Genomic DNA, 15,563 nt, shown 5'->3' with positions numbered 1-15,563 from the left:
TCACCTTCTGAGTGGCTTATCTGGTGTTCATGCTTCTAATTCGTCTTTATATGCAAGTTTTGCCTTTTTGATGTCATTTTTCACAGAGCAGTTAATGTCTCTCATTGAAAGCCAGTCTTTGTGATTAAATGCTTGTTGTTGTTTCTTCTTGAGCGTGAGTTTTATTTGGCCATCATCCATGGTTTCGCTAACGTTTAACAGTCAACAGTTTTGATTTGATTGACCAATCACACCAGATTGGTGTGTTCTATTATTGCTGGAGTCTCTGAAGCTTGTGTAAAGGCTCCGCCCTCTTCTGAATGGGGGTGGGGCTGCAGCTCATTTGCATTTAATGGGACACACAAAATGCCTTTTTGTTCACACCCACAGGGGGTAAATTTGATAATCTATAATAAATGATTTAGGGGGATTTTGTTCTGAAATTTCACAGACACATTCTGAAGACACCATAAATGTAAATTACATTTTATTGTAATATATCTCACATAATATGACAAGTTTAATGGAAAAGAGCCACATAAAGATTTAGTGTTGCATGGAAAAATAACAGTAAATGGGTTTGGAACAATATGAAGAATTTTTGAGTGAACTTTAATTATATCATTATAATTTTTTAATCATTAAAGCTACACGGTGTGATTTCTACTCCCATCTAGCGGTGAAAAGGTATATGACCATCCAGTTAATATTAGTCTCTAATGAAACAACATGCAGGTCCCAGGCACTCAATAAATGGATAATGAGGAGAAGGCAAAGGTTAAAAAGCCTTTATTGAAACTGGCTTATTTCATTATACAAAGTTACAAGCCAACCTGTTTTGACCCACAAATGGTATCACGGTTTCCAACGAAGGAAAGATGGTAACAACGGTGGTAACATCCAATGGTACCAACTTTTGGTACCAACTTTCACTTTCAACTGTAATTTTTTGAATTGCATTTTTAAACCAACATTTGATTTTGTCCATATATGACCCAAATTTGGGTTGAAACAATCCAGCATTTTGTCCATTCAAGTTGTAGAAGTTCAATATAAAAAATGAATGACCCTTCTCCGAATAGCAAAATAGAATGTACGGTTTATGAAAAAAAGAAGACAGAATTGGTGCAGTAAAGGATTTATTTGCAACAGGACATTTCTGCAAGATAACTAAAACATGCAATACTTGCCATTTACAGCATTACTCTAGATGAAAATACGAAATATATGCAGTGTGTAAATACTGTAAGAAAATACACACTGTGTAAGTAATGTTAACAAATACAACTTTTTATTTTAAGAATCATTAGTAAACGTTGAAATTAACGTGCAAAAATCAATAAATGTTGTAGAAGTGCAGTTTTCTTTTTTACCTAAATGATAACTATACTGGATTATAATAACTCACCAATTATTATATAATTCTCTGTCAATTTTGCCATCGATAATGCCATGCTGTTTAGCTTGGGTTTAATGACAATACAAGAAACCGGGACATAAGACCTCACACGCTTTCGACATCCGTTTCCGAGAACACTAAATGAACGAGTACGCTCTTTTCGCCTGTATGAACACTTCACACACGCTGGCACTGCCTGTGTGGTTTACCTGTTTACACGTTCATAACGTCCTACTCGAAACACACATTTCCGACGGCCAATTTTGTTACGATAAACGCGCGTCAAAAGCGTGCGTTTTCGGTGACCCCCAAAGCGCACGTCAAAAGCGTGCGTTTTGACAGCCACACGCGCGTTCCTGACGCCCGCTTTTTATGGCAAAAACGCACGCTTTTGACACGCGTTTGGCTGTCGAACGCGCGCTTTTGAAGTGTCAATGTGCAATCGGACGCCCGACCAGGCGTTTGTGAACACTGTGCCATAAGATGGACACGAGCGCGAGTTGGCGGGTGAATTTAATAACGCGGAGCCTTGTTAACTAATTGATCCATATATAAGGCGCTCCGGATTATAAGGCGCGCTTCCGTTTTTTGAGAAAATTAAAGGGTTTTAAGTGCGCCTTATAGTGCGGAAAATACGGTATCAGTCTTAATCCCCCTCTTCACATTCGACACGGTGCCACGCGAAAGGCGAAGCTTGAATTAACGGGAATGTCCCTCTTTGGCTAATGTACTTTCAAGATGGAGGGGCAACATGGTCATCGACATTAGAACCCCTCACCCGTATGTATTTTCAATGGCATATTATACACCCACGAGAATACTTTATATTACTTGAAAATATACATTAATGAGCACATAAATTTTTTAAAAGAACTGTTTTTAAAAGAAAGTGTTTTTAGCTAAGAATAAAGCTTTAAGATTATAACTGAAGATCTTGTTTTCTGCATGTGTCCTCAGCAGTTCTCCTCAGCCGGGCTGTGTGTCGGTGGGTCCGAGAGGACAAGGGGAGCCACTGCAGTCTCCACAGGGTGAGTCTCGTCTCGCTTAGAAACACTATTGTGGATAACAGTTTACTTTTAGTTATTAAATTAGTTATTTAAAGGAACACTCCGACTTTTTGGGACTTTAGCCTATTCACCTTACCCCCCAGAGTTAGATCCATACATACCTTTTTCATCTCCGTGCGTGCTATAAGTCTGTTTGACGCACCCACCGCTAGCCTAGCTTAGCACAAAGACTGGATGTGAATGGTTGCAGCTTTCATACTAATCCAAATGAGTGACAAAATAACGCAAACGTTTTCCTATTTACATGTTGTGGTTTGTATAGTCACAGAGTGTGCAAATATCAAGGCCATATGAGACACAGACATCTTTTGACCGTATAAATACTATATTTTCTGAAGGGGAAGCACTGCTACTTGGGCAGAGTGATAACAATCACCTGAGACGCACCGTGACGAGGAGCAGAGAGTTCGCTTCGCTCAGCGTTGGAATAAAGAGTCAGCAATTACTAACGTTAGATAGAAAAGCATAGTTTATCATGGGTGTTTGCTTTATTGTATGAGCTGTGACAATAAACAGGGGAGACCAGGTAATACAGTACCATGTTTCATTGATTTCCAACCAAAAACGCACCCAGATTTATAAATATCATGAATAAATAATTATTATTACAGGAATCAATATATTTTAAATGCAATTTATTAGCTGAACCAAATGTATTCAACAGTAGCCTATATAATATACAGTATTGCATTACTATAGGATAGAATAAGGGGAAAGTAATAGCACAAATTGTTTTTGCACAATGAACTCACAGCCTATCCTACCCTTTTGCATGCTCAAGTTCGTTATTTCCATGGTTATTTCGAATTTAGGCTACTAGGCTCGCCGCGCGCAGGGTGCAAGTTCAACGCGGTAAACGCGCTCGTTTATTTTCCCCAAGCGCGTCTGCACCGCATCAAGATAAAAACATATTCATACCCTAATCATATAATAGTGTCACTAACGTTACATTAGCTCTGGCTAATAGCACTGTTACAGTAGGTCATCTAAAAACATAACGGAACACTTACCTCAGCCGCAGGTGATCTACTTGTCCTGTCTGTGTTATCGATGGGATGGCTGTATCCTTCAGCACATTATGGTCCGTGTGCAGTGTTGGGGAAGCTACTCTGAAACTGTAGTTTGACAAGCTACAAGCTACTCGTACGTTAAAGTAGTTAAACTACAGTCAAGCTACCCTTTTGGAAAAGTAGTTAGCTACACTACAAGTTACTATCAAAAAGTAGCTAGCTACATTGAAACTACTTTTACTTTTTGAACAACATATTATAAATATTATATTACCTATTATTATTATAAGATGTTATAAATTATATATTATAAATAACGTGTCTGATGAATGTAATTCAAATATTTAGTGTTTAAAACAATGCAATACAATTATGATTTCAAAGAGTATTGTTTTATTACACACAACACTCAAATATCGCAGACTGTCAAAAGTGCAAAATTGCAACAAATAGCCTACAACATTGCAAGAACGAAATATACATTCAACATAAATTGCATTTAGAACATTTTCTCAAAAATAACGATTGAACTTGGACAAATAAGACCATGGGTAATTAACGTTTGTTTCTCCATCCTCAAAATCTCCCATCACCTGGGTGTGTCACTGTCAACCCACTTCTTTACGTCAGTGAACCGTTAGCCGCAAGATGCGTGATTAAACAACAGGTGGCGGCAATGGCAAAAAATGAGTTTGTAATCTAACAAGATGAAGAATATCCTTGCATCGGGCTGATTCGCGCAGGCTCGACAATGTAGCAATGTAGCTTTTGCTCGCGCTACACCGCTGCAAAAAGTAGTTAGCTACTGGAAAAGCTACACTGTTTAAAAAGCAACTGAGCTACTGCCAAGCTACTGAAAAATGTAGTTAAGTTAGTAGCTTCGCTACTTGTAGTTAACTACTCCCCAACACTGTCCGTGTGGCAAATTCCATTTTTTCAAAATAGTCGTCCTCATTGAAATGTACCGAGCAAACATAATGTCCCTTGATAATCTTAGGTGTGTTTGGATAAATATCCAGAGTAAGTTAGCCATTTCTTCATCCAGTCAGCGTTTTTAGTTGGAATTCTGTGAAACATGGTTACCTCCCCTGTTTACAGTCGCAGCTATTTACAATAGAGCGAAAACCCATGACTCTAAACTACGCTTTTACTATTTATAAATTGCTGACTCTATTACCCAAACACCGAGCGAACTCTCCGCTCCTCACCACGGCGTGTCTCAGGTGATGCGGTTATTACGCCGTCAAAGTAGTAGTGCTTCGCCTTAAGAGAATAGTTCCCAGGTTTTATACGGTTAAAAGATGTCTTTGTCTCATTTGACTTTGTTATTTGTACATTATGTGACTATACAAACCACAACATGTAAATAGGAAAACGTTTGTGTTATTTTGTCACTCATTTGGATCAGTATGAAAGCTGCAACCATTCACATCCAGTCTTTGTGCTAAGCTAGGCTAGCGGTGGGTGCGTCAAACAGACTTATAGCACGCACGGAGATGAAAAAGGTATGTATGGACTTATTTAACTCTGGGGGGTAAGGTGAATAGGCTAAAGTCCCAAAAAGTCGGAGTGTTCCTTTAAAATATCTTATTACGGTGCATTTAATATCAACATTTTGAGTTGAAGTTTCTGTCTGTATTCTGGTTGAAGTACACAGTGTTGCTAAACTAGCATAGTTAATATACAAAATAACAATACTCGTTTCATCAGTTCATTTTAATCAGATATTTTTCATGGGAACATTAATAAAAGTAAATGCAATAGAACTATTTCCATCTTGGATTATTTTGTTCACTAAGCTTGCATTATGGGATTACATTCTCATTTATGGAATTGAGCCAAAATAAGATCTTAACTGGCTGGAAAAGGCTTTGTGTCGAGAGTGTGCCTGCGATGATGCCATCTAGGTAGACAACTAACTAGGTTTTCTAAAAAAATCAGTTACTTCACTGTTGATTTCACTGAACCCTCTGGTGGTCTTTTATACCATTTTATACCAAAAATGTTATGTTTTTACATTTTTAAAATGTACTACTTTATCTGAATTGTCTGAAACTTGGTGACTTTTATGGCATTTGCTATATGAAAAACAAATATCATGAACACGATTCAAAACAGCGAACAGGTTTAAACAATAGTCTGCCATTGAATTCTGGGGAGTAAAATCTATAATTGAGCTACAGCAGTCATTGATAATATGTAAACATACAGTACATCTCCAAATGCAATACACAGCTCTCTATGTATATTAATATAGGACTATACAGGCAACTAGTGGTGACATCATGATGTTACATGAGATTTGCTTGATTTCTCCCATCAAATGCCTTAAATTCCTTTTAAATGTAATTATTTTGGGGGAAAAGTATTATTTGAAAAAAATTTATAGACATAATTTAGAGGCGATCATTGTCTACTACCATAAAATATTAAATATTATCAAAACTAAATATATAGTTCATTCATTTAATTTAAGCAAAAAATAATCGGCTGTCATAACAGATCGAACACAACACCAGAGCATCACAGCGATCCTCATCCAGTTGAGGCTGCAGTGTGTTCTGAACGGTTATAACGGTGTGTGTCTGTACTGTTTGATATTTTACAGATGCACCACTGGGCAATGGAGAGCAGAACGAGACCTGCAATAAGAATACATCACAACCAAAACCTGGTGGACGCAAGAGGTGAATGATTTTATGTTTGTGATTTTGTTGGATTCATCCTCATGGCTGAAGCGTAGTGACTCCGAGCGCGCGTGTGTGTGTGTGTGTGAGATGAGGGCTGAACACTGCATGTGACTCTTCATCCTCAGGTCTGACTCTGTAGAGAACATTGGGCCACATCCATCATCCTCACCTTCATTCACAGACACACAAACACCTCCATCACCAAACAGGTACAGACCTGAGCAAAACACACCTGTCGAATGATCACTGTTTCTCCCCAGCCCAGATCAGATTGTAAGTAAAATAATTAACTGTATAATATGATCATCAACAATATAGAAAGGCTCATTCTGCTCTGCAAATATCAGCATTGATAAACCCATATAAGTCGACCACAGCCATCTTTGATTATTGACAACAGCCCTGACTTGAGATGATAAATTTGCTCTTGTTATGTGTGTGTGTGTGTGTGTGTGTGTGTGTGTGTGTGTGTGTGTGTAGGTCTGTCAGTGGGAAGAAACTGTGTTCAAGTTGTGGACACCCACTTGGCAAAGGTGCCGCCATGATCATAGAGACTCTCAGCCTTTACTTCCACATTCAGTGCTTTAAGGTACGAGTAAAACAACTGGGAAAGTACAGATGCAAATATATCGTTATCACACCAACGACGATAACTTTAACTATAAAGTTTTAGTAGTTGTTCTAACTCCAAGAGAATAGTAGAGTCCACGGTACAGATATAACGATAACGACACTGGAATCACTTTCAGAATGATGTTTTTCCATCTAATGAACAATAAAACATCGAGTGCCAATCATAATCCATCCTCCTTTAAACAACAGACCTTAATAGACCTTAAGATCTAGAGCCAGGCAGGCCGATATTATCGGCCGATATTAGGCATGTTATAATGGCCGATATTGGCAGTTATAAAAAAATACAGATACTAAAAAAATAAAAACGGACGAAACACACTTCAACCATGTCATGAGTGTTGGATGCATCACAAGTGCTGAAAACTATTGTTAAATTGTTTAATTTAATTATTATTATGCACTTACAGTATATGTAGAGCCAGACCGATATATCGGCAGGCCGATATTATCGGCCGATATTAGGCATTTTCCAAACTATCGGTATCGGCAGTTATAATGGCCGATAAATGAATATTTCAAAAATAAAATAAAAACGGACGAAACACGCTTCAACCATGTCACGAGTGTTGGAGTTGTATGGTTTGTCCACCAGAGGGCGCTCTACACCGTCCCCGTTGGCAACACTCGTTGAGTTGGTCACGAGACATACGTTGCTTGAATAACAATTAAAAGAACATCCCCATCAGTTCTCTAAACTCAAATAAGCAACAAAATTTGTGACTATCAAGTCCAGTGAAGAGTGAAGCGTAGTTAGCTAGTAATAGTTACGTTATGTTTTACAGTGTAGTCGACTGACTGTCCTTTTAACTTTTGACAATGTGACTGAAGTATTTCTTTAATAGCGTGTGACAGTTACAGCAATGAGACGTATCATCTCTCCTCGGCCTGTTATATTGAAAATGTATTATGATTTGCCGTATGATGTTATCCGTTCCTAAATTATGGCTCATCATAGACTAGCTAACCATAAAGCTAGCTAATGCCACTATCATCAGTCTGTTCTGTTGTGACAATAAAAGAAACAAGTTTCTTTTTAAAATGCATTATCATATTATTTTAGTTAAAACTCATAAATAACTACAAATAACTAATGTTAGATAAATCTGTTAATGTTTTGTTGCGCGTTTCTGAAAAAAAATAAAAATATCGGCCGATATATCGAAATATCGGATTTTAAAACCAACAAATATTTGTATCAGCCTTCAAAATCCTTTACCCGGTCGTGCTCTATTAGAGATCTTGGGATGAATATTTTGGATCCTACAACGTGTAAAGATTATCCATAATAGTGGAAAATATCATTAATTGGACCATCAGGATTTCTGGCTCATTTTAGTCTTTCCGTCTAGTGTTACGGTTTTGATCAGCTGTGTGAGGTTATGTAAGATAGTGGTGGCTGGAATAACACTATACACACAGAAAGAGGAATCGAGGTGTGTTGAATCAAGGGGTGGTTTACTGCTTGTGTAAGTGTGTGTGTGTCTCCGTCAGTGTGGGATCTGTAAGGGCCAGCTGGGCGACACCAGCACAGGAACGGATGTGCGGATCAGGAACGGGCTGCTCAACTGCCATCAGTGCTATATCCGCTCCCGCTGTGAGTCACACACACTCGATTCACTCCTTCTCCAGTCTGATATACCTTCAGTGTAGCTAAAGTCATGACATATCTCTAATGATGTATTGAATTCAGAGTTCAGATCATTGCTAATGTCTCGTTATCCTCTTGTCTTTCAGCTGCTGGTCAGCCCACCACACTATGAACTCTGTAGGAGCAAAACACAATCTTCACATGTGTGAATACAAGCACATTTAAAATCAAACCACTTCAACGTCTTCAAGTCTGTTTTTCAACACGGCTGCGGTGAAAACCACGCTTCTGGCAGTGGAAAGTGTGTTCTCTTGATGATCGGAGTCACCTATAGATCATTAACACTAATGAGGAAAGGAGCTGAATGACTCCTTGTCTGAATCCACTCGTCCTCGTCTAGTTTTAAAAGTATTCTATTAAATCTGGCTTGATTTGCTATTCGACTACAGCTGAGCTTTTCAATAGTTATTTTTCTGTCTGGATTAAAACACCAAATCTGTCCAAGCTTTCACAAATTTCTGTCTGTTAAATATAAAGTTATATTGTCTTTATTTTCAAAACATAACATGTTAGCATTCATAGTGCCTCATGATAAAAGAAAGCCTGTAAACAGTCACTGTAATCATTCTATGAACTACATGGAGGAAAGTATGTATTTTTATTCATAAAAAAGTACATTTGAGCTGATAAAAATGCGAATGCATGTGGACTGACTGCTGTTAAGATGACAGACATATTCAATATTCATACATTGATGCTTTTGGAAGTTGTGCCTTAGGAGAGATGTGATGTCTACGAGGAGGAAGTGTTTGATGCAAAGACTGTTTCTACGCTCAGATGAAAAATGGAATATATTTTTGCTCATTTATGATCGTATGGATCAGGTTGCACCTTGCTCTTTGAAATAATGGAGTGTTTGCCTAAATATCTCAGTTTTGCCCTTTTCACAGCACATTGTACATCTTTTTTACTAGCAATAGTATTATGCAAAATACTTTTCTGAAATTTTTTCCCCCTTAAATCCAAAATGTGTTGTGGCTATAACGTGACCTAAACCTGGTTTAGGAAAAATTACAACTATAAAGAATAGATATCTTATTTAATTTTGAAGATTATTGAATTGAACACATGGCAAAGCAATACAAATATAAAATGTTCATGAGCTGCTCATTATAACACACTCACTGGCTAATGTAAGATGTGTTTTATACGGAGCCCCTAAAGGGACACGGGAATTTAAAAAATGAGACGCGAGGAAAAATTATGTGAATGCTTTTACGTTCTCTTGCAAATGTTTGTGTTTCCGCAAGAAACTTGAGTTTTGGGGAACGCAAACACTTGCGAGAGAAAGCAGAAGCATTTAAATATATATATATATATATATATATATATATATATATATATATATATATATATATGTCCCTTTAGTGGCTCTGTAGTTTTATGCCAATGTTAGCACATGTGTGCCCGAACAGAAGGGTCAAATTAAGGCTTTTCTGATTGTGGAAAACAGTTTGACTAGATTGAATCTTCTGTCATGATTTATTTAGCCTGCGTCTCTGTGCTTCGGGTCTGGTCGTGTATTTTATGTTTATTTCATCATAACTCTAGGTTGACACAGGGCTGAGGCGTTTGCAGGCAAGTTAAATGTTGTTTAGGAGGGAAATAGTTACCTTGGAATATATATATATATTACATCTAAGGTATATTTATTGTGTTATTCAAATCCCAAATCTATACTATCCAAAAAATAGATTAATTTGATGTTCAAATGCAATGGCTTTACAAAATACTGTACGTTTATAAATAAAATGTTGAAAATTTAATCTAGTCTATATTTCTTTGTTCCCTTTCAAGGGAACTTCGAGCTGCGTTGTCAAACGCGATGGGAACGCTCTGCGTGATTGCGTCGTGAAGCGTCTGTACAATCAGTCCAATGAGAGAGTAGGACGTCAGGTGACGTCATCGACCAGGAAACTATAAAGCACCCTTGAGATCAGACCGCGACAGCTTCTGTAGCCTACAGCAAGCGATCTCTGTACTCTGTCCTTGTCTATTTATTGTTGTTTGTCAAAGCCAAGAAAAGAAATATATATCACTATCTGTATTTATGGCAAGCAAGATTATAGACGCTGTGTGGTTCCCTGCCCTCGTTACATCACGGGTGGGGACACACATCAGCTATTTGTTTGGGAGTGGAGCATGTCAGCGGTCAGTTCTCGAGGGAGCTGCTGACTGTGGGCATTGCGAGAAGCTGTCCGCTCCCGCCGGGCGTTCTCCGAGGAGGACGGTTCGGTTCGGTTCGCGTTCCCCGCGCGGGTCTCTCTGTTGCCGAGGCACGGAGACGACTCGCATTTCGGGGTTCGCAAACGGATCTGACAGCGGGGGTTGGGACGAGCTCAGCTTTCACATGCCAGATCTGGACTGCGATTTCCAGTTCCGAGGAATTGGTATCGTTAGTGTTTTGTTTTAAAAAGAAACAGTACAGACAAATAAAAAGGTTAAGAGAAAGGCAGATGTTTGACTTTTAAATGAATGAATAAATAAGTCAGCTCATATCTGCTGAATAAAGAGGAGGTTTTATTTATGCTTTTGCCAGTTAAAATTTTACTGGCTAGCTGAACATTATGAGATTGAAAAATAAATAAGAGTTTTTAGATTAAATTTATCTTAAAAACGAGAAACCTCTGTTTCTCAGCCTCCTCGTCTGAGTTTATATTTTATGTGTTTAATCCCCATATTATAGCGATGTTTGGGTATTTCAGTGCCTCGGGTTAAGAGACGCTTGCAAGCTTTCTCTCTCCCGAGTTGGGGTCATCGTTTTTAACCCCGACGTTACCCACCAGCCATCATAAATAATGAATAAATTTTTATTAGGCAGCCCTGGTGGGTATGGAATGTGTGTGAGGAGCGACTCTCTGAGGAGGGTCGCAGCGCTACCAGTTCGGTTGTTCCCGCTGGTGGCCACAGAATTATGTACATATATGTTTTTACCGATATAAAGATAATGGGAAAATAAAAATATGTCTGTTCTTCTGGATGCTCTGCTTTCAAGAAAACTATGAAATAATCCATTCAGCGGTGTTCCAGAGGTTTCTTCCTCACCAATGTTCCTGAGACTGCTGGACGAGAGCAGTCTCGGCCTATTAAGCTCCTCGCAGCACAAGGTGCAAAACAGAACAGTCTAGCCAGTTAGAGAAATGCAAGATCTGAGGACTGTTTTATCTCTAAAAAAGCTTGGACAAAGGAGAAGCCCTGACGCCGAGGCGGTCAGGCTTCTAAGGGTGGTCCTCTCTGGGGTAGGGACGGTTTTGAGAAATCGTTTCTCCTCAGTGCCCTTTGGGGCGCGACTCTCTGAGGAGGGTCGCAGCACTGACAGTTCGGTTTCCCTGCTGGTTCGCCGTTTCAGGGCACCAAGGTCTCAGTGTCCCCAAACGAGCCTTAAAAAAGAGCAGTCAGTTCGGTTTCCCTGCCGGTTCGCCGTTTCAGGGCGCCGAGGTGCCTGCTTTATCCAACGGTCCTCCAAGGAGGGTCGTAGGAACTAAGCTAGTGAAGAGATCGATCTGAGGACTGTCATCATCTCTAATAAAGCTTAGACAAGAAAATGAGGCTATCAGGCTTCTGAGGGCTCCTCCGGGGCAGGGACGATTTTGAGAAATCGTTTCTCCTCGGCAACCTCTGGGGTGCGACTCTCTGAGGAGGGTCGCAGCGCTGCCAGTTCGGTTGCTTCCTGTCGGTTCGCCGCTTCTGGGCACCGAAATGATTGTTCAAGCAAATCCAGAGGCCAGTCTTGAGAGACTGGTTCCCCTAGTAGAATTTCTGTCAGCGTGAAAACTACTGCCACACATTTCTCAGTGGGTCCTGCATACTATAGAAAAGGGTTTCAGAATTCAGTTCGGTTCTTGTCCGCCCAGATTTCTAGGCGTCCTCCTCGTAGTGGTGGACCCGAGCAGGCTTTGGTTATGGAGCAGGAAGTATTGACACTTCTGTAAAAGGAGCTGTAGAAGGGATTCCTCCTCCCAGCAGACAGCCAGTTCAGAATCTTAAGTTCAATATGCTTAAATATGATTGTGTCACAGATTCAGTCCGAGGACTGGTTTCTCTCAATAAACTTAAGGGACGCTTACTTATCTTTCCATCCTCATCACAGGAGGTTCCTGAGGTTTGCTTTCGGGGGCGAAGCATACCAATATCGGGTGCTCCTATTCAGCCATGGTTCACAACCCACACCTTTGTTTTCATTATGTGTGGATGCAGCTCTGGCTCCTCTGGACTCCAGGGCATTTGCGTATTATACTATCAATGATTTATTGATCCTAGCTCAATCTGAGCATGTGGCAGTTCGGCATTGAGATGTCGTTCTGTCTCATTTTAAGATGTTGGGGGTTGTTGCTCAATGCCAAGAAGAGTGTGCTCTGTGGACCACTTTTCTAGGTGTAGTCTTTTACAGAAGTAAATGGGGTATATATCGCGGTCTGATCTCAAGGGTGCTTTATAGTTTCCTGGTCGATGACGTCACCTGACGTCCTACTCTCTCATCGGACTGATTGTACAGACGCTTCACGACGCAATCACGCAGAGCGTTCCCATCGCGTTTGACAACGCAGCTCTCGTTCCCTCTCAGGGAACCAGGGTTACATACGTAACCTGAGACGTTTCTACTGCATGAAATCAGATTGTAATAATGGTTAAAATAATATGCTTAATGTATCAATATTATGCAATTTCACCAAGTGCAAAAGAAAACTGACTAAAGTTCTTGAGTGTTTTTGAATGATTTGAAGATTGGTCTCGTGGCAGTATTTGAGTTGTTTTAATGTAATTAATTATATTGAAAATATATTGTTTATGCTTCTGATGTAATCAAGCTGTACACAATTTCTGTAAACAAGGTTTTCCCTACCATCATAGCAATTCAGGGGAAGTTTGCAGTAAATGTTCTCATTTTACCACATACTCATTGACCACTTCATGCATTTACATATAGTCACCTGCAAACTCTCATAACTTATAACTTAAATAACAGTGTTTTTAAGTCAAAGTTTCCAAATGACACCATTAACTACTATTAAATGTATATGTACTGAACATTTGTAAATGGCTAGTATTTTCAATATTATTTCTTGTAGCAGGTCCTCTTTTTTACTGTTGAGTAATCTGTTTTGCTCAAAACTTCCTTAATTTGACCACACTTTCTCAATCAGTGGTCATCTCTGACTGTCCAGACTGTTGAGCAGTAATTCACCACTTACTGAACGTACGAAAAGTTACTGCACGACATTATTGGTTAAAGAGGGTTGTTGGTTCTTATGGGTCTTGTCATCGTTGTGTTAAATTATTACTGTGTGATGAAGACATTTCCGATATTATTCTCATATATTCTATCTATCTTATATTTTTTTTTTTATATTTTTTGAACTCATATTTTTATGCAATAGCATGCAATCAAGTGTCTAGAAAAAGAAATGCTGGGAATTGTAACATGATTGAATATGTGCTCTTTGATATTTATCAGGGTGGATGAGAAAAGATCTTGATGGCCTCCAGCTTTTGCTCCCCTGATGGCACGTACGCCACTTTATCATCAGACTAAACCTGAATAATTTACACAGATATAGTCAATGAACAGCAGGTATCAATACAGACATTGGTATACTGAGATTCATATTTCACTGAAAAAGAAAATGATCTGTTATGACAGTGGTCATGGAACAGAATGAAGAAAAAAACTTAACTTGCATTTACTTAAATAGTTAAAAAGGTGTACAAAGTCAGACTTTAATGCTATATTATTACATTGTTGTTTACTGAAGTTAACATCAACAGTACAGTGGGACCCAAAAGTATTTAGTTAGCCACTGATTGTGCAAGATCTCCTACTGAGAATGATGAGAGAGATCTGTAATTTTCATCATAGCTCCACTTCAACTATGAGAGACAAAATGAGAAAAAAATCCAGGAAATCACATAATAGGATTTTTAAAGTATTTATTTGTAAATTATGGTGGAAAATAAGTATCTGGTCACCCACAAACCAGCAAGATTTCTGGCTCTCACAGACCTGTAACGTCTTCTTTAAGAAGCTCTTCTGTCGTCCACTTGTTACATGTATTATTGGCACCTGTTTGAACCGTTATCTGTATAAAAGACACTTGTCCACAGCCTCAGTCAGACTCCAAACTCAACCACGGCCAAGACCAAAGAGCTGTCGAAGGACACCAGGAAGAAAACTGTTGACCTGCACCAGGCTGGGAAGAGTGAATCTACAATAGACAAGTGGCTTGGTGTGAAAAAAATCAACTGTGGGAGCAATTGGAAGACATACAAGACCACTGATAATCTCCCTCGATCTGGGGCTCCACATCCCGTCGGGTCAAAATGATCATGAGAACGGTGAGCAAACATCCCAGAACTACACGGAGGGACCTGATGAATGAGCTGCAGAGAGCTGAGACCAAATAAGTAACACACTACACCGAGAGGGACTCGAATCCTGCAGTGCCAGGCGTGTGTCCCAGCTTAAGCCAGTACATGTCCAGGCCCGTCTGAAGTTTCCCAGATAGCATATGGATGATCCAGAAGAGGATTGGGAGAATATCATGTGGTCAAAATATAACTTTTTGGACCATATTAGCCCGGTTCTGTCAACCCTGCATTGGCTGCCTATTAAACATCGTATACAGGTTAAAATATTGCTACTCATAAAGCACTGAATGGTTTAGCTCCAGAACTTGAGTGAGCTCTTAACACATTATAGTCCTTCACGTCTATTGCGATCTCGAAACTCCGGCTAGTTGATAATACCTAGAATATCTAAATCGACTGCAGGCGGGAGATCCTTTTCCTATTTAGCACCAAAACTCTGGAACAATCTTCCTAACATTGTCCGGGAAGCAGACACAATCTGTCAGAGATGTATAGTAATGAAGTAAAACTACTTACGTACTAAAATGCTGTATCTGTACTCTACTAGAGTATTGTTTTTTTTTCTCGTACTTCTACTTTTACTTCAGTAGATATTTTCGATGAATTTAATACTTTTACTTCGATATTTTTTTAATGTTCTGCTAGTTACTCGTTACAATTATAAAAAATTTACGAATCATTCATTGCAAGTTGGCTTTCATGCTGCCAAATCACACACCAGTTGTATAGGGTAATGGTATTGATTGACACACACATTGACAACTAATG

The 15,563-nt window shown here is 39.2% G+C and overlaps 1 protein-coding gene across 7 annotated transcripts in view; it reads left to right on the top strand.

Annotated features, from left to right (window-relative positions):
• Positions 1 to 10,465, top strand: part of limch1b (LIM and calponin homology domains 1b) — an 89,033-nt gene extending 78,568 nt beyond the window's left edge. For 5 of the 7 annotated variants that reach the window (XM_039653714.2, XM_089134653.1, XM_039653713.2 and 2 more), the window contains 6 exons: positions 2,336 to 2,406; positions 6,064 to 6,142; positions 6,271 to 6,354; positions 6,626 to 6,734; positions 8,273 to 8,375; positions 8,516 to 10,465. In XM_039653714.2, the coding sequence (XP_039509648.2) occupies positions 2,336 to 2,406; positions 6,064 to 6,142; positions 6,271 to 6,354; positions 6,626 to 6,734; positions 8,273 to 8,375; positions 8,516 to 8,541 (472 nt within the window). In that variant the 3' untranslated portion in view covers positions 8,542 to 10,465. The remainder of the gene's footprint in view (positions 1 to 2,335; positions 2,407 to 6,063; positions 6,143 to 6,270; positions 6,355 to 6,625; positions 6,735 to 8,272; positions 8,376 to 8,515) is intronic. The other 2 variants (XM_089134651.1, XM_089134652.1) reach the window with 2 other exon arrangements.
• The last annotated feature ends 5,098 nt before the right edge of the window (positions 10,466 to 15,563 follow it).

Source organism: Pimephales promelas, chromosome 9 (assembly GCF_988280905.1).
Source record: "Pimephales promelas chromosome 9, fPimPro1.hap1.1, whole genome shotgun sequence".
NCBI classification, from domain to species: Eukaryota; Metazoa; Chordata; class Actinopteri; order Cypriniformes; family Leuciscidae; genus Pimephales; species Pimephales promelas.
This window is presented reverse-complemented; position numbering and strand designations above follow the sequence as displayed.